The following is a 20,257-nucleotide window of genomic DNA, read 5'->3' on the forward strand; positions in this document are numbered from 1 at the left end:
ATGGGGCAAAACCATAGACAAATTTAGAAGGGTGAAAATAACTCTGTATATAGTAACAGAGATTATCAAGAATTAACGATGTATTCAATTGATAACAACAAAAACAAATTGTTGAATTGTAAGAGATAGTATTTTTTTCTGTTTATAATAGAAGAGAAATTTTTGGAGCTGCTGTCTAAAGCTCAGAGTAGTCGAATGGATGACCAAAGGGGACTAGGAACATCTGCATCTGAAATTCCAGAATTTTTACGGAACAAGGTGGAATATCCCTCTGGACGAGAGAGTGCTCCTCCAATTCTTAAACACGATTCCTCCAGAAGAGAGGGAATGCTGGGAAAATCTGAAGACTATTTGCAAAATGAAAATGAACATTTCACGTCTTACACTAGAGGACAGTTTTCTACAAGACCATCATCTGTTCCAGCAGATTCGTTTTTAGATCATTCGTCATCACGAATAATGGACTCCAATGAAGACAGTCATATATCTCATGTGGATCAGAGTTTTAGTACTGATGGTGTGATACCAACAGCCAGTGAAGCTGAGGTGTATTTTCAGACCACGGATCCTGACAGTGCCGACTTTGATGATCCTCGATTAGCCGAGAAAGGCTTGCGTGACCTCGGCTTTGATTACAGCTTAAATATGTATCAGGCTAAGGCCTGGGGTTATTCTCGGCACAGACCTAGTGGACTTTCATCTCCAAGACAACCAAATAAACTCACACCCAGCAAACTGCTAGTGTCTCCCACTGAGAGATTTTCTCTGGACGAGGCTGCTTTGATGGACAGTGGTCAAGACTTGGACCAAACTTTGATAGAGGGAAGGCCCATGTCTCTCCCCCCAGCCTTGGACCGTAGTTCACCCAAGGGCTCCTTTTCTCCCATTTTGTCCTCGCGTCCATTTGGGGCGTACACGAGGAACTCTGTAGGGGAGAGCACAATTAGTCACTCCACACCCAAAACAGAGTCCATGACATCCCGTTCCTCCAATCATAAATCTGCATTTCATTCCCCGGGTGTTCAAACAGGATCCCTAGGATCTGGGGACCCTTCTTTCAATAAAGATCTTAATGAATCACAAAAAGCCATGATTGTGGATTTAGGGAGCTCTGATGAAAACGTAACTTTTGTATAGCCATATATTAAAGCTTCAAGATCTTTTGATATCAGGTACTATCTTTTTTTGAGTTAGTGCTATTCATTTGTTCGTGTACTATCAATTTTTACAGATTTAATTTTAAAATGTTGTTCACCGATATAGTTTTAGAGTCAGGGAAGCTTACTGCATTCAAAGTGTGATAAATGTAGTAGGTGTAAAAGCTTTAATCTGAGTGATTTGAAGGTGAATATTGTATGAATGAAATTGTGAATGTGTATTAAACAGGCAACTGCCATTCTATGTTGATGTGCAAAATGGTGCTAAATTGTAGAAGTCTTGTGTCATGTAAATCTGTGTGTGGTATATGAATTGGGCTGTTTAGTGAGTGTGTGTACGGTAGGTGTTTTGTCATTTATGTAACAGCAAAAGACGTGTATTCCTACAGAAAGAGAATTAAAGATACCGAAAGACAAGCAAGGAGTTGTTTTGTGAATTTCATATTATATTGAATCAACATGTGAATGAAAATTGTTAATAGATAAAACATTGTTGATATATCTAAATTTTAAGTTGAAGGCCACAGCAAGAAACTTTTTCATCATGTTGAAGCTTTTGAATAAAAATTATGCCTCATAAGAAAATAAAATAGGTCAGCTAATAAAGGAACACAATTCATACCCATGATAATTCCAACAGACTCTGAGACTGATCATCAAAGACTGCAAATATATTGTCAATGAGGAACTCCAGCATCTTTTTAATATCAACTTCAGAGTGTTTGTAAAATCAGAGTGACATAGTACTTGTGTGTAGAATCAGAATGGTATTTAACAAAGTAATTTTCATTTACCATATCTTTAATTTGAAATTAAATGTTACAGTATTACTTTTTTCATGTTAGAAAGTTTAATGATAAAAGGGAGACAACTCCTAAAACATTTTGGTTCAAGTGGCACAGACATAGATAGTGAACTCAAAACAAGACATCACAGAGTATTCCACATCTGCTTCCTAATTGGATATTTTATTGAACACAGATGTTAATATCAAACTAACAACTTGACTTTATGACAAAGGGAATGATTTCAGCTTCTTCATCAACTTCCCATATTCTATTATCACCTGCATATGGTGTTTATGTCCCTCAACTGATTCAATATGCAAGAACTTGTTCTGCACATGATCAGTTTTTAAATCGAGGCAAGCTAATGACAAATGAGTTGATGTCACAGGGATTAGAAAAGTCTTGTTTGAAGTCAGCATTTCGAAAATTTTATGGTTATAACAATCTGATTTACCAAGGCGACCTGTCATTGGGTCCAATGCTGTTTAACGTACTTCACACCAATTGTTCCGCTGTTCTTAACACCGATTTTGACTACATATTGCTCCGTTTTCCTGATTAAAATATAGGGCCCAGGGCAAGTGTGACTGATCGACAGTGGATGCTTACTCCTCCTATAGACACCCGATTCCACCTCTGGTATGTCCAGGGGTCCGTGTTTGCCCAACTCTCTATTTGTATTCCTTTTAAGAGTTGTGAGATGATCACCGTTCGTTATCTTTACCTTTCATTACTTTGACCCCGTGTGGTTGTTTAGATGATTTAAAGAATTTTTCTAAACACCATAGTTACGCCCCCTGTATATTGTGAAAGAAAAAAGCACTTGCGTATGCCTAGCTATGCCCTGCAAAATGTGGAGATTAGCACTTGTGTATGCCTAGCTACGCCCCTGTATATAGTGGAGATTAGCACTTGTGTATGCCTAGCTACCCCCTGTATATTGTGGAGACTAGCACTTGTTTACGCCTAGCTACATGTATGCCCCTGTATATTGTGGAGATTAGCACTTGTGTACCCCTAGCTACCCCCTGTATATCTTGTGTACGCCTAGCTATGCCCCTGTATATAGTGGCGATTAGCACTTGTGTACGCCCCTGTATATTGTGGAGATTAGGACTTGTGTATACCCCTGTATATAGTGGAGATTAGCACTTGTGTATCACTAGTTGCACCCCTGTATTAGCACTTGTGTATCCCTAACTACACCCCTGTATATTGTGTTGCCCTAGCTGTGCCCGTTTATTGTGGAAGAAAATTTGGACAGAAACCATCAATGATACACCATTAGACAAGAAAATCTGTAATATGTCTGGTGTCAGGTCACCAGTAAAGTATCCAACACCAACTACACCTCACGACTTGTCTAAAGATGCAAGCTACACCTCATGACTTGGCTAGACACAAACTAAACCTTGTGACTGGCTAAAGACGCCAACACCTCGTGACTCTGCTAATGACACAAACTATACCTCGTGACTCAGCCAAAGACACCAACAACACCTCTTGACTCAGCTAATGACACAAACAACACCTCGTGACTCAGCTAATGACACAAACAACACCTCATGACTCAGTTAATGATACAAAAAATCTATATTTGCACCCAGGGGTGCATGAGCCGAATTGCATGGGATACGTTGTAAAGTCAAGAATGATGTAGCATAGTTATAATTGTGAATATTCGGATTTAAACTTTTAAGAGTTATGCAGATCGAGATATTTCTAAAATTTTCAATCTTTTTTCAGGACTGACCTTTTTTCTCCAAAATCAATAGGGGGTCTTCCTAGCCAGTTTTAAACTTTTAGAGTAACTGTCCAGAAACCATGTTTGTCTGAAGTTTTCAATCTATTTTTGGTCACTGTGACCTTGACCTTTTTTCTCCAAAATCAATAGGGGCCTTGCTTTGCTGGTATCCAACAATATATCCAAGTTTCATTTGAGTTATCCTCCTGAAACCAAATTTTTTTTTGGAATTTTTAAATCTATTTTCGGTCACTGTGACCTTGACCTATTTTCTCCAAAATCAATAGGGGTCTTCCTTACCTGGTACCCAACAATATATCAAAGTTTCATATGATTAGATTGTAAACTTTTCGAGTTATCATCCAGAAACCAATTGTTGACGCCCACCCACCCGCATCACCAAATCAATAGCAGAGTTCAACTTTGTTGCAACTCGGTTAACAACACCTCGTGACTGAGCTAATGACACAAACAACACCTCACGACTCTGCTAATGACACAAACAACACCTTTTGACTCAGCTAAAGACACAAACACCTCGTGACTCAGTCAAAGCACAAACAGCACCTCATGACTCAACCAAAGACGCAAACAACACCTCATGACTCAGTTAATGATACAAATTACACCTCACGACTCAGCTAAAGATGCAAGCTATACCTTGTGACTGGCTAAAGACGCCAACACCTCGTGACTCTGCTAATGACACAAACTATACCTCGTGACTCAGCCAAAGACACAAACAACACCTCTTGACTCAGTTTATGATACAAACAACACCTCGTGACTCAGCTAAAGTTACAAACAACACCTTGTGACTCAGCTAATGACACAAACAACACCTTGTGACTCAGCTAATGACACAAACAACACCTCATGACTCAGTTAAAGTCGCAAACAACACCTCTTGACTCAGCTTAAGTTGCAAACAACACCTCGTGACTCAGCTAATGACACAAACAACACTTCGTGACTCTGCCAAAGACACAAACAACACCTCGTGACTCGGCCAAAGACACAAACAACACCTCGTGACTCGGCTAAAGACGCAAACAAATGGAGGTGAAACAAAGCCCTGTTCCCAAACATGAAATCAAAACAGTCACTTAAATTTTTATTGTATGTAATTGAAAGACTTGCATCATATGATAACATCTTGTGTATTTTTAATCATCTTAGATCAGGTATTTATGCCCTTTATTTATTGCATCTTAAACAATACAATGTCATGTACTATAGGTTTTAAATAATTGCAATATGTTAAGTAACACAAGATCTGCATGCTACTGTTAGCAAGTGGCCAGGAGATAATACCATTTGGATAGAAACATATAATCACATAATATGAAACAGACAGCTATCAAGATTGGAACATGAAAATAAAATTCATATTTCATTCTATCATAAAGTCCCATTTTGTTAAATTCATGTCAGAGATGGAAGTATTACCAGCTACAGTTCTTATCACAAAATGGACTTTTTTAAAAAAACTGTCATAACCAAGCAAATGAATTTTCATTTCCATTCCACACTCAACTATAGACAATAATTATATGGATTTCACCGATCACTGAAACTCTCGCCACCATCTAATCATCCTGGAGAGCAATGCCTCTCCCTTACAGCAGATATTGTCCTGTATAAGCAAACTTTCTAACAAGGATCTAATTTTAGCATTATTAACAAGACTGTTAATAATTATGGAAACTCTAGAATTACCTTTCTTGGTTATAACCTGACGATTATTCGTAACTATCCTGAATGATTTTTGTTTCATTTGTTTTTAAAATTTTACTCAATATTGATATGTCACCACCTGTAGGTGAAGCCCCACAAAATTATACCTATACACAACACTCAGGACGCTGGGGGTTTCTTTACGTGCCAAAGCCTACCTCGGCTCAGGTTTTAGAAACTCATAGTAGTGCGGGTTTATTGTGCCAATGTCTGCTGCGACACATACCTTAGTTTTTAAGATTTTGTTCAAAAGACCCATTACTCTCACTTCTAAATGCCAAGCAATTGGCGAAGGAGTAATCACTACCTATTTTTACGTCTTAGGTTGGGCACGGCCAAGGAACGAGCAGGGCTTTAACCCACTATCTCCCAGTCAAAAAGAGAATTCTTTTACTACTGAGCAAACATGACTTTTATCAGATATCTGAGGAACCACTGAATAATAATTTACATGTAGCAAACAATTCCTTAATAGACCAAGTCCATTAAAATCAAAATCTTCAAACACTTATCAAAACACATTCACCAAAAGGAAACACTAATGGACACAGCATGCCTTGATCAGCACCATTTCAGGCTCGCAGTGTTTATGACGATTTTTATTGTGTAACTATGTGTGCAGTATTTTTTCTAAATCATTATAAAAATTACAGGTACACAAACATACTAGGAATGATTTTGTCTGCACTAATGTATCAAAGGTAAAACAGTCAATTAAGGATCATTATTCTCAGGACACCGGGACCTGCCTTCCAACAGACAGTGTGATGCATTTTATTATTGTTCATTGGCTTTAAGCCTTACGGTTCATCAGCATAATACATTTATACAAAATATCAACAAAAAGCTGTATACAGTATGAAGAGTGAATATTGGTGTATGTTTTCATTACAATCTCCATCACTCTAATCAACTGTTGGAAAATTATTCTTCACGTTAATAATCTAATTATTAATCTAATTAATACTAATCTACTACTGAGACTCTATGCTACAGGTAAAACTCACAGAGGATCTATTTATATCAAATGACAAAATTACTGGGAACCCTGACCCTCGATCATGACTGAAGCAAACACATTAGTTTTGTTCCTATATTTGTACTACATATGTACTATTATTTGTACTACATACGTACTATTATTTGTACTACATACGTACTATTATTTGAAAATGATGTAAAAGTAACCTCCTCACAGATGTAAATATGGAATGCAACTAATTGTGGGGAGAAAATTGTAAAGCAAAACTGTCTATCAATTGTATTACAAGTATTCATTGGTCTGCTCTCTCTCTTCCAAAATTGCTTCAAGATTAAATTGTGAATTCAATGCAGTATTCTGGATAAGCCTGAGTGTCATTGAATATGACAAACTCGAGTGGATTGTTTGCGTCATTCACTGCACAATCGTAATTCACCCCAGTCATTCTTTCTGGTAGATATCGCATGCCTTTTTGGCCTTTACAAAAATGTCCTGTGATCACTTTTGCTTGATACATCTTCTTTTTCCTCGATGAATCCGGAGCGGATACCCAGTCTCGGGCAGAGTAGGAGGCATCATTGGCAAAATAAACTCCTCTCCCGAACCACGGCTCTCCAGCTGAAAAATTCATTCGTTAAAAATATCATCATTTACAAAGACAGAAGTACTGCATTAAAGCTGTATGTTCCGCATTAATTAATTGGATTTACCTTAGGAATAAATTTGTGTTTCATGACAAGTTATGTAACCCATACCCTTTATGCAATTTAAATTGATCAGATCAAAAAGTAATTCAGCTAATTTCCTTTTCAATCATGTATTCTCCGAGTCGGATAGTGAACGCCCCATTTTGAAATATTCATCATTATGTGATGTTGCAAGCTGATGTTTGAAAGTAGATAATTATATGGTGACGTGAGAGTGTGGACGGCTATTGGTGGGACATATTCTGTGATAACAGACAGACAGACGGAAAACAGGGTAGAGAGAACCACTCTGAGCAATGGCGGGGGAGTTAAATTTCATGTAACATGAAATGACCAAATTCAGTATGACTACATACTGTAAACAAAATCCTCATCTCCCATTAAGTTTCTAATAATATTTTCTCTTGTGCTTGTGCACATCCACCTTTAATACCAGTATATAATTTGTCAAATTTTTTTTCCATAGTTTTATCATACTGACAAAATTTTGGCCTGGTTTATTTAACATTGAACAAAATACTGTTTAATACAGCACATGTACCCTTAAGATTATATTTCTCAAATTGACAGCACTTCACAGTTAGTGTAAAAGGATGACGCTAGCTTTCAATGTCAAACACATCTCACCATTATCTCCACAGTAACTTCTGTTAAATCCATAGTAGTTAATGCTGACAATGGCAGTGGGTGGTGCCCCATGCCACAGGTCCTGTTCTAGGGTTGTATTTTGATCAACATGCTTTTCTATGTGAGCACGCTTGGCTGCATATTGCTGGTATAAAGATGGGTTTTGAATTCTTTCAATCTGTAAATATATATACACATCATTTTAAATCATATGGACATATATTGCACTGTGCAACAAAAGATTATTATCAACTACACAAAAGTATTGCTAAAATGCATTAAGTCCTCACTATCACATAAACATGCATATAGCTACACTGCAAAATCAGACAACTGCTAACAACAGTCCTCTTTACTATTATGAGTATCCTGCCTATTTAATCTTGATTAATGAATATCCTGCTTATTCAATCTTTACTATTATGAGTATCCTGCCTATTTAATCTTGATTAATGAATATCCTGCTTATTCACTTTTTACTATTATGAGTATCCTGCCTATTTAAATTTAATCTTGATTAATGAATATCCTGCTTATTCAATCTTTAATGATAAACATTCTGCTTAATCAATCTTTTTTAATGAATATCCTGCCTATTCAATCTTTACTAATATGAGAATTCTGCCTATTCAATCTTTAATAATGAATATTCTGCCTATTCAACCGTTATTCATGAATATCCTGCCTATTCAATATTCATTAATGAATATTCTGCCTATCCATTCTTTATTGATGAATATCCTGCCTATTCAATCTTTACTAATATGATAATCCTGCCTATTCAATCTTTAATAATGAATATTCTGCCTATTCAACTGTTATTCATGAATATCCTGACTATTCAATATTCATTAATGAATATTCTGCCTATCCATTCTTTATTGATGAGTATCCTGCCTATTCAATCTTTTATTAATGAATATCCTGCTTATTCAATCTTTATTCATGAGTATCCTGCCTATTCAATCTTTATTCATGAATATCCCGCCCATTCAATCTTTATTCATGAATATCCTGCCTATTCAATCTTTATCAATAAATATCCTGCTTATTCAGTCTATATTAATGAATATCCTGCCTATTCAATCTTTAATAATGAATATTCTGCCTATTCAACTGTTATTCATGAATATCCTGACTATTCAATATTCATTAATGAATATTCTGCCTATCCATTCTTTATTGATGAATATCTTGCCTATTCAATCTTTTATTAATGAATATCCTGACTATTCAATCTTTATTAATGAATATCCTGCCTATTCAATCTTTATTAATGAATATCCTGCCTATTCAATCTTTATTCATGAGTATCCTGCCTATTCAATCTTTATTCATGAATATCCTGCCTATTCAATCTTTATCAATAAATATCCTGCTTATTCAGTCTATATTAATGAATACCCTGCCTATTCAATCTTTATTAATGAATATTCTGCCTATTCAATCTTTATCAATGAATATACTGCCTATTCAATCTTTATCAATGAATATACTGCCTATTCAATCTTTATCCTGATAGATTGACTAAAAATAAGACATTAAAAGAGGAACATCTATTGATTAAAAATGATCCTGGGAAGTCAATAAAATAAACAACGTTGTGTTAATAATTTTGCTTGTATGAAGTTACCTTGGTGATTTTGACATTGTTGAACTGTCCGACTGGATTATTCGCTGGGTTGGGCGCCTTGCCAATGTTGTAAATGCCAGTTTTTACTGAATTTATGAATTTCTTCTCAATATCCGTGTATTCAGTACTGGATGGAAGCAATGTTATAACCTTTATATTTTCTGTATCTTGCATCGGTGTCCAGTGGGCTGGCAGTTCTATCATGTTACCTACATGTACGATACAAACATTTAATTTATACATTAAAAAAATCCTATTCCTATTGCTACATAACATGCAAGATACATGCACAAACCAAGAGTATTCACCAAAACAGTACTGTTAAAATTATGTGGGTAAAATACAGTAGAACACAATTATAACGAACCTCTACAGCCAGCAAAAACAGTTCATTGTATCCAAACTTCATTATATAGTAAAACACGGTTAAAGTGAATCTCCACAGCCAGCAAAAACAGTTCATTGTAACCAAACTTCATTATATAGTAAAACAAGGTTAAAGTGAACCTCCACAGCCAGCAAAAACAGTTCATTGTAACCAAACTTCATTATATAGTAAAACACGGTTAAAGTGAATCTCCACAGCCAGCAAAAACAGTTCATTGTAACCAAACTTCATTATATAGTAAAACAAGGTTAAAGTGAACCTCCACAGCCAGCAAAAACAGTTCATTGTAACCAAACGTCGTCATATCGAATAAAATTATTTGCTAAAATTATTTCCTAAAGGGGAATAGATATCACTTTGCAATAAACACAAATTTGCTGTAAGTGTGTTCAATATAATCGTGTTGTACTGTATATGGTTTCAATGAAATATTTTATGAAAGATCACTTGTTCCTTTGCTGTGATTTTTTTTATAGCTTTTTCTCAAGTGAGCTAATCTATCCTAAAGACAACATGAAGTCTACTACCTGTGTATCATACAGACAGAAACTTAAGACTTGTTTGTATTGACTGGACTAAAGAAAGCTATGGGGCTCATCGATACCATGGCATATCTAAAATGTCAGAAAGACGCGGGTTTCAACATTATTCATGTTTCCACCATGAAACCTGAACCCTGGGGTCATTAATTTCACAATTTTGGTAGAGCACTCAATGCTCATTATAATCATGCAAACATTTTGCTTTCTTGATGTTCAGAAGAAAAGATGATTTTCTAAGATGAAAAGGTGATGATAACGAACAGTGATCAATCTCACAACACAACTCCTATAAGGAATACAAAATTAAGAGTTGGACACCTGGAGATACCAAAGGTGGGATCCGGTGTCCAGGAGGACTAAGCATCACCTGTTAACCGGTCACACCCGTAGTGAGCCCTAAATCTTGATCAGGTAAATGGAGTAATCCACAGTCAAAATATAGATATAAAGCATTTTTGATATATCACCAATTTAGCCACATCACGGGGCATGAATATGAACCCAGGGTCATGAAAATCATACTTTTGGTAAAGGGATCATTGCTTATTACAATCATGCCATCAATTTCACTGCTTGATGTCCACAAATTGATGGTTGAAGATTATATCAATTTTGATGGTTTTGGTACACCCCTCGAGATAAAGGGGAGCAGAGACCATGAAATTCACAATTTTTGTTCCTCGTGACCCCTAGATGTTACATGTATATACCCAAATTGATTCAGCAATTCAAGAGATGCTGAAGTGTTCAAAAGTTTACAACCCACACTTTAATATTTTTTTAATACATATTTTGCAAAAATAACCCAAAAAAAAAAAAAACAAACAACAAAAACCAAAAAAAAAACAAAACAAAAAAAAAACAAAAAACACTGTATACAGTGAAATCGTGGAGTATAGAACGGATCTTAATTGTATGACCAGTATATAGTGAAATCGTGGAGTATAGAATGGATCCTAATTGTATGACCTGTATACAGTGAAATCGTGTAGAACGAATCTTAATTGTATGACCTGTATACAGTAAAATCATGGAGAATGGACCTAATTGTACGACCTGTATACAGTGAAATCATGCAGAACTTATCTTAATTGTACGACCTGTATATAGTGAAATCGTGTAGAACGGATCTTAATTGTATGACCAGTATACAGTGAAATTGTGGAGAACGGATCCTAATTGTATGACCTGTATATAGTGAAATAGTGGAGTATAGAACGGATCTTAATTGTATGACCAGTATATAGTGAAATAGTGGAGTATAGAATGGATCTAATTGTACGACCTGTATATAGTGAAATAGTGGAGAACGGATCCTTATTGTATGACCTGTATATAGTGAAATCGTGTAGAACGGATCTTAATTGTATGACCAGTATACAGTGAAATTGTGGAGAACGGATCCTAATTGTATGACCTGTATATAGTGAAATAGTGGAGTATAGAACGGATCTTAATTGTATGACCAGTATATAGTGAAATAGTGGAGTATAGAATGGATCTAATTGTACGACCTGTATATAGTGAAATAGTGGAGTATAGAATGGATCTAATTGTACGACCTGTATATAGTGAAATAGTGGAGTATAGAATGGATCTAATTGTACGACCTGTATATAGTGAAATAGTGGAGTATAGAATGGATCTAATTGTACGACCTGTATATAGTGAAATATAGAATGGATCTAATTGTATGACCTGTATACAGTGAAATCGTGTAGAACGGATCTTAATTGTATGACCTGTATACAGTGAAATAGTGGAGTATAGAATGGATCTAATTGTATGACCTGTATATAGTGAAATAGTGGAGTATAGAACGGATCTTAATTGTATGACCTGTATATAGTGAAATCGTGGACCATAGAATGGATCCTAATTGTATGACCTGTATACAGTGAAATTGTGGACCATAGAATGGATCTAATTGTATGACCTGTATATAGTGAAATTGTGGACCATAGAATGGATCTTAATTGTATGACCTGTATACAGTGAAATTGTGGACCATAGAATGGATCTAATTGTATGACCTGTATATAGTGAAATTGTGGACCATAGAATGGATCTTAATTGTATGACCTGTATACAGTGAAATTGTGGACCATAGAATGGATCTAATTGTATGACCTGTATACAGTGAAATTGTGGACCATAGAATGGATCCTAATTGTACGACCTGTATACAGCGACCGGGGAGACACTGACCTGTGACCTTCTCCTTGCGGACTACATTGTCTTTATGACTGGGATCATCCGCTGGGTATTCCTTCATCGTAGTCAAGTCCACAATAATATCACCATCCTCAGTTCTTAACTTCACCTGATTTTCTTTCTTTTTATAGGCTGTTTCTAGGTACATGTTCTGGCGTTCTGGGTACTCCTCTAGTTTATCCAATCCAGTCTGTTGATCTTTAACCTACAGCAGAGTACATATGCAATTCACATTTTATCTCCAGAACTGAGTTGTAAAGATCCATAGGCAGCATTGACAAGTACATGTCCTCGTTTTTTAAAGAAATGAATCTTATCACTCTTTTCTTGATGGAGGTATCATAGGGAAAAGGAAAATTTCATCGTGTGTAAAAATTAAAGTGCGATGCAAAAAATAAGATTGAAAGTTTCTTGATGGAGGTATCATAGGGAAAAGGAAAATTTCATCGTGTGTAAAAATTAAAGTGCGATGCAAAAAATAAGATTGAAAGTTCTTTCATTTACCATTTAATGAAGCATCAAATAACCTATCATTGGTGTATGGTCATAGGGTACATTTTGCAGCGTACTCACTGTCCAGAGATCTACCACCTATTTACAACATCACAACATTTGGAGATTTTATTTAAAAGAAAATGTGCTATATTCAAATAACTCATTGTTTGACCATAGATACCAGACAGCAAGACACTGCCTCATGCCTGAAGCGGTGATACTAACACCATTGGTGTGTTGAGTAAACACAGATGAGATCATTATGATTGTTATTTAAATCTGATGTTTCTGAGATGCCCTAAGTATGCTTGAAGTACTTTGGCATCACTACAGACCCTGAAACGTGCTACTACACCTTAAAAACGAACCGAACCGTTCCGTGCAAGAAACGAACCGTACCGTTCAAGAAACGTACCGTACCGTGCAAAAAACGAACCGTACCGTTCAAGAAATGTACCGTCCCGTTCAAGAAACGAACCGTATTGTTCAAAAAGCGTACCGTACCGTGCAGAAAGCGTGCAATTTATGTCACGTGACCCACTTTTTCAGCCACAGTATATTATTTTCACAAGTGCAGAAAATAATCATTGTGTCATTTGCGACTTTAGTGTATTCAAAACAAAATTCACTTCTTCTTAAAAACTTTTCCAATTTAGGCACTGTAATTTATATCCGGAAACTTAATACGCTTTGTTTTTACACTTACGCACGCCCATGTCGGGGAGCAGTTCATGTAACAACTTTTTATAAAATCGTAAATTAATAAATGTCTGATGAGAAATGAAAAACAAATTGAAACATAATAACAACCATTAAGACTTAGACTTAAGCAATTCTAAAAACTTTTATTCATAACTTTTATGTACGTTATCAATATGGAATTATTCCATCGAAGCAATCAAAAATAACGTCTCATTTCCCCATGTGCACATTCTAACACAACCACAAATCCTGCAGCCGATAATCAAAGAGCCGAATAAGACCGATCGAGTGAAAACAAACTATCGAAACGTACAATTTATACGAAGTCAAAGCGTTCAGGCCACGCCCACCTCATTAATAAAACGTGCAAACCGTTCACAAAGCGTGCAGCTATTTTTAGCAAACCGTACCGTGCAAGAAGCGAACCGTACCGTTCAAGAAGCGTACCGTACCGTGCAAGAAACGAACCGTACCGTTCAAGAAACGAACCGTACCGTTCAGAAAACGAACCGTACTGTTCATAAAGTGTACCGAACCGTACCGTGCAACTGGTGTAGTAGCACGTTTCAGGGTCTGTAAATCAGTGATTCAGATTGGAATGCAATTTGATTGGACAGAGGGCCTAAATGATACAAGAATTATGGGCCATTTTGGCCTAACTCCATGAAAACTTTAGGCCCTAAATATATATGAAGCAAAGCTGCAAAATAAATGCAAAACTTTGAAATTAAACTGACTTTTTATTTTTCAATTCTTCAGTTTAATTATCATGACTGCAGTTAACTGTTTGGGAATTCTTCTCGGTCGTTCCTGTGTTGCAATGTGTTGTTTGCTGTTGTTATTGTTTGATTGTTTTTCATTCCGTCGATAATTGAGATGTCACCAGTTGTAGGTGAAGTATCACAAATTTAGACCTATGCTGGGCGCTCAGGGCCATAGCAGTGAAGGTTCTTTAACATGCCAACACCTGCAATGACACAGTACCTCTGTTTTTAAAGTCGCATCCGAAAGACCCGTGATTCTCACTTCTAAATCTAGTAAATGACGAGTGTTTTGTGAAGGAGCAATCACTAACCATGCTTACTTCTTAGGTTTGATGCGGCTATGGCACAAGTGGGGCTCAAATTCACGACCTCCTACTTACGAAGCACTGAGCTACCACATCCGGAAAATCTGATGTTTAATAGAGTTTGTTGCCAATCATGGTCAGCAAACTGGACTCTCTTCTTTGAAGCCATTTTTTTCAAAACTGGTTCCCCGATGATTGTTGCAAACACAAGTGAGATCAACAGGGGCACCAATTTATTTTTTCTCAAAGTAATTTTGATTAGATGGGAAGTTTTTCGAAAACCAATCAAATACAAATGATCAATTGAGTACTTGTATTATGACAAACCAAGATGGATAGTGGTTATTTTCCTGTGGGCGGTAAACACTAAAAAATTATCAGCCATACTGACCGAAAAACGAAAATTTCAAAGGCCATGTTGGCCTTTCTGGAGAATTTTAGTCCGCCATTTTCTTTCTTTTTTTTAAAAAATTATTTTTCACCATTTTGTAAATAGTTCATGGTATATCTTCATAATACATACATGTAATTTAGAATTACAGAAGTGTTTATTTCTTTTAGTGAGAGAGAGAAAGAAGGAGAGAGAGAGAGAGCTAAGAAAATATTTGGTTGATCTGTTCCAAAGGGCATCAAAATTTTCAGTACCACCATTTTTATAAGAAATGAATTTTTATGTTTCATAGAATAACTTTAAAAATGATATTGCAAAACGCACACTCAAGTTTTTCTCTGTACACCTTGCTGTATAAATATAATACTTTAACCAAAGGATGAGAATATTTTGTATACCCTTGTTTTTCTCAAGGAAGCCTACTATAAAAGACTTTTTTGTAAAGACTAGTTGACAATTTGTTCTCTTCTAAGTAAACTTCAAAATCAGCTAGAAATGACAATTATTGGAAATATTGAAGAAAAAAATTTCTCAACTGGCTGACGACACTTCAATTATTCTCGATGGAAGTGAACAGAGTCTGTTGGAAACTCTAAGGACCTTACAAAGATTTTCAGAAATGTCTGGCTTATGTATCAATTATTCTAAAACTCACACTGTATGGATTGGCTAAAAAAAATACAGTAATGACGTTTTATTACCCAACAGTAATCTCAAATGGGGAACTACTAAATTCACCCTGTTAGGAACTATTTATGATGTTGAATTGCACAAAATGCCTAAGCTAAATTATGATCCAAAATTAGTAAAACTCAAATCCATTCTAAATCAATGGGGAAAAAGACATTTAACTCCCATTGGCAAGATTACAGTCATTAAAACATTAGTTCTACCCCTATTGAATCATATTTTTATGTCCCCAACCCATTGTATTTTATTGTAAAGAATTAGAAAAAATGTACTTTTCATTTTTATGGAATGTTTCAACTCATAGAGTAAAAAAAAAGATGTCCTTGTTAAGAAATATGAAGATGGGGGTCTAAAGATGATTAATCTAAAATCTTTCATAGCATCAATGCTTATTTCTACAAACAGGGGAATGAATAACTTAATACCTGGCTTTGAACTAACTATGTTCATTTCTTGTGGGATTGAATATGTCAAGTTACTCTTGAAATCCTCGAAAAATAACTTTTGAATAGATGTATTCAAATCCTGGATTGAGCTACAAAATGCTGGTACAGAATCAAATACTACTGCAAATACACCTTTATTTTATAATCATATGATTCATATTGGTGGGAAAACTTTTTTTTAATAAACAACTCTTTGACAGTAACATTAGACACATAAATGATATTATTGAAAAAGATGGTAGTTTTTTTTAGCTATGAAACTTTTTGTGATACTTATCCGAATATGAAAATAAATTTCTTAGAATATGCAAGCATTATTCATGCAATAAAGACATGGATTAAAAAGTCTCCCCAAAACATAAGTTTTAAAAAGTTGGCAAATCCATTCATTATGTCAAACATATAATGTACTGAAATGTAGAAAGTCCAAATGCTTTTATGAACTTCTCAACAAAAATTCCTCTGTGACAACAGGCAAAACAAGAGGTACTGTGAGCAATGCTCACTAAGAATACCCCCTGCTTACCCCAATCTCCCAAAGGGTGTTAGCTATGAAACTTTTTGTGATACTTATCCGAATATGAAAATAAATTTCTTAGAATATGCAAGCATTATTCATGCAATAAAGACATGGATTAAAAAGTCTCCCCAAAACATAAGTTTTAAAAAGTTGGCAAATCCATTCATTATGTCAAACATATAATGTACTGAAATGTAGAAAGTCCAAATGCTTTTATGAACTTCTCAACAAAAATTCCTCTGTGACAACAGGCAAAACAAGAGGTACTGTGAGCAATGCTCACTAAGAATACCCCCTGCTTACCCCAATCTCCCAAAGGGTGTTGGTAATAGGTATAAACTACCTCTTTTCTGAGTGTAAAAAACAAATGGCATGACAAACCGAACCATATTGCTACTTCGATGTCCAGTGCGCGTGACCTTTGACCTTTTGACCCCAAAATCGATAGGGAACATCTTCATCCCATGGGTAGTCCATATGTAAGATATGGTGACTGTAGGTGGAAAGGATAACGCTTTAGAGCCCGGAAACCATATTGCTACTTCGATATCCAGTGCACGTGACCTTTGACCTTTTGACCCCAAAATCCATAGGGAACATCTTCATCCCATGGGTAGTCCATATGTATGATATGGTGAAGGTAGGTGGAAAGGATAACGCTTTAGAGCCCGGAATCCATATTGCTACTTCGATGTCCAATGCGCGTGACCTTTGACCCCAAAATCGATAGGGAACATCTTCATCCCATGGGTAGTCCATATATATGATATGGTGACGGTAGGTGGAAAAGATAATGCTTTAGAGTCCGGAAACCATTGCGTCTACAGACGGACGGACGGACAGACAGACGGACAACCTGATTCCAGTATACCCCCCCCACAACTTGTTGCGGGGGGTATAACAAGATGGAGTGAACTCTTAGAAATACATAATACTGAGTGGAAAATAATCCACAAAATACCTTTCATAATAACAAAAAATAGTAAACTTCAATAGTTCCAATATAGAATACTTAATAAAATTTTAGCAACAAACTCATTTTTATTTAAAATAAAAAAAGTGAACTCAAAAATGTGTACCTTTAGTCACAATGAGGAGGAAACAATAGAACATATAATATGAGAATGTAATGGTCGGCCATTTTCAATATTTATTGGCCATTTTGCCGATGGTTGACGCCAATCTGAATTACTGCTGAATGAGATGACCTTGGCTTTAGTTATTTAAAATCATTTGATCCATGATTACTTTTTCAATACATTTATAATCATTCTGTAAAGCGTTTCTAAGCACAAGACAAAACAAGAGGTACTGTGAGCAATGCTCACTAAGAATACCCCCCGCTTACCCCAATCTCCCAAAGGGTGTTGGTAATAGGTATAAACTACCTCTTTTCTGAGTGTAAAAAACAAATGGCATGACAAACCGAACCATATTGCTACTTCGATGTCCAGTGCGCCTTTGACCTTTGACCTTTAGACCCCAAAATTGATAGGGAACATCTTCATCCCATGGGTAGTCCATATGTATGATATGGTGACTGTAGGTGGAAAGAATAACGCTTTAGAGCCAGGAAACCATATTGCTACTTCGATATCCAGTGTGCTTGACCTTTGACCTTTTGACCCCAAAATCCATAGGGAACATCTTCATCCCATGGGTAGTCCATATGTATGATATGGTGACTGTAGGTGGAAAGGATAACGCTTTAGAGCCAGGAAACCATATTGCTACTTCAATGTCCAGTGCACTTGACCTTTGACCTTTTGACCCCAAAATCGATAGGGAACATCTTCATCCAATGAGTAGTCCATATGTATCATATGGTGACGGTAGGTGGAAAGGATAACGCTTTAGAGCCCGGAAACCATATTGCTACTTCGATGTCCAGTGCGCTTGACCTTTGACCTTTCGACCCCAAAATCGATAGAGAACATCTTCATCCCATGGGTAGTCCATATATATGATATGGTGACGGTAGGTGGAAAGGATAACGCTTTAGAGCCCGGAAACCATATTGCTACTTCAATGTCCAGTGCGCTTGACCTTTGACCTTTTGACCCCAAAATCGATAGGGAACATCTTCATCCCATGGGTAGTCCATATGTATAATATGGTGACTGTAGGTGGAAAGGATAACGCTTTAGAGCCTGGAAACCATTGCGTCTACAGACGGACGGACAGACGGACGGACAACCCGATTCCAGTATACCCCCCCACAACTTGTTGCGGGGGGTATAATTATTGTAAACTTCAAAGTACAGCCAACAAAGCGAGGAAATCTGGAAAAAAGATTGGAACTTTTCGCTTCCACAAAATTGTGAGCACTTGAGATTTTTCACTTGCAATTTCGATTTTTAACTCGCATTTAGTGAGTATTTTGCCTTAATTTCGATTTTTAACTCGCATTTAGCGAGTATTTCACCTTAATTTCTTTGCCTGATCTTTATGTGAGTGATCATGAGTTTAACTAAATCATAATTCGTCAAGAAAACTTAAGAAATAAAAAAGAATTGGGTCGAGGAAAAAAGTCTCTACTTCGTACAATCTCTGAGCAACATGCATACAGACAAGAATGAAGGATGGTGCATTAACTATAGCATAGCCACATCCTGTTGATCACATGATACCCACCATCACGCTCCACTGAACCGTGTCTGCCACCAGCTTGGCCTCTTCATCTAACCACCTCTCTTTCTGGAAACCCCGTAGCAGGTTATGTATCTTATCCTTAGCATTAGCCACCTCATCAAACAGTCCTTCCACCGTCATCAGTCCTTTCTGTAGTTCCAGGGACATTTTGACATCATGCTGCTCCTTCACGCACTCAATTTTCTTCTTCTACATAATAAAATCAAAGAATCTATATGCTAACAGAATTTTTATCCAGCTTTTTTTCCCTGAAATATTTCATGAAATTGCCTGAAAGTCTTGACTATGCATGTACTGCATGTTTTCTAACCTCATTTGGCTTCAAAGTTGGTAGCAATTGGTCTTTTATTTCAGCCCTTGTCGACTGTGATTTGATGAATGTCTGTATTTCTTTCTTTGTGTTATCTCGGTCTCCTTGTGTGTCTCCATAGATCCACAAAGTCACAGACGGATCTTCCTTGTCAGCTGATGAAGCCAGACCTCTCTGAGGAAAAAGTCCAACACTACTGGCCATATCTACAAGAAATGGCTTCACTAAATGTTCTGAAGTAAAGAACAATATGTGCTTGTGAAACAATGAACTCCCCCCCCCCCCCCTTGGATTACAGCATTTTAGTGAATAATTTTCAATTTTCAAAGTAGACCAGAGGTCAATTTCATGGTCACAAGATCAATGGAGAGGTCTTCTCACAAGAAATGCACATGCTTAAATATTTAGCTCCTACTATCTGAAAGATATGGCTTATAATTGAATTTTCTAAAAGTAGGTCAAG

General features: G+C 36.3%; 2 protein-coding genes across 8 annotated transcripts in view; one reads left to right on the top strand and one right to left on the bottom strand.

The window, feature by feature from the left end:
- LOC125659267 (regulator of G-protein signaling 12-like) overlaps window positions 1-1,574 on the top strand; it is a 73,764-nt gene extending 72,190 nt beyond the window's left edge. For all 5 annotated transcript variants that reach the window (XM_048890883.2, XM_048890881.2, XM_048890880.2 and 2 more), the window contains one exon: window positions 152-1,574. In XM_048890883.2, coding sequence (XP_048746840.2) covers window positions 152-1,137 — 986 coding nt within the window. In that variant the 3' untranslated portion in view covers window positions 1,138-1,574. The remainder of the gene's footprint in view (window positions 1-151) is intronic.
- A 3,216-nt stretch (window positions 1,575-4,790) lies between these two features.
- The window catches only part of LOC125659266 (protein mono-ADP-ribosyltransferase PARP14-like), a 69,225-nt gene continuing 53,758 nt past the window's right edge, over window positions 4,791-20,257 (bottom strand). For all 3 annotated transcript variants that reach the window (XM_048890877.2, XM_048890876.2, XM_056149301.1), the window contains 6 exons: window positions 19,795-20,000; window positions 19,467-19,673; window positions 12,514-12,724; window positions 9,376-9,584; window positions 7,743-7,920; window positions 4,791-7,026 (listed from right to left, as the gene is read on the bottom strand). In XM_048890877.2, the coding sequence (XP_048746834.2) occupies window positions 6,740-7,026; window positions 7,743-7,920; window positions 9,376-9,584; window positions 12,514-12,724; window positions 19,467-19,673; window positions 19,795-20,000 (1,298 nt within the window). In that variant the 3' untranslated portion in view covers window positions 4,791-6,739. The remainder of the gene's footprint in view (window positions 7,027-7,742; window positions 7,921-9,375; window positions 9,585-12,513; window positions 12,725-19,466; window positions 19,674-19,794; window positions 20,001-20,257) is intronic.

The sequence above is a fragment of the Ostrea edulis genome, chromosome 9 (assembly GCF_947568905.1).
Source record: "Ostrea edulis chromosome 9, xbOstEdul1.1, whole genome shotgun sequence".
NCBI lineage: Eukaryota > Metazoa > Mollusca > Bivalvia > Ostreida > Ostreidae > Ostrea > Ostrea edulis.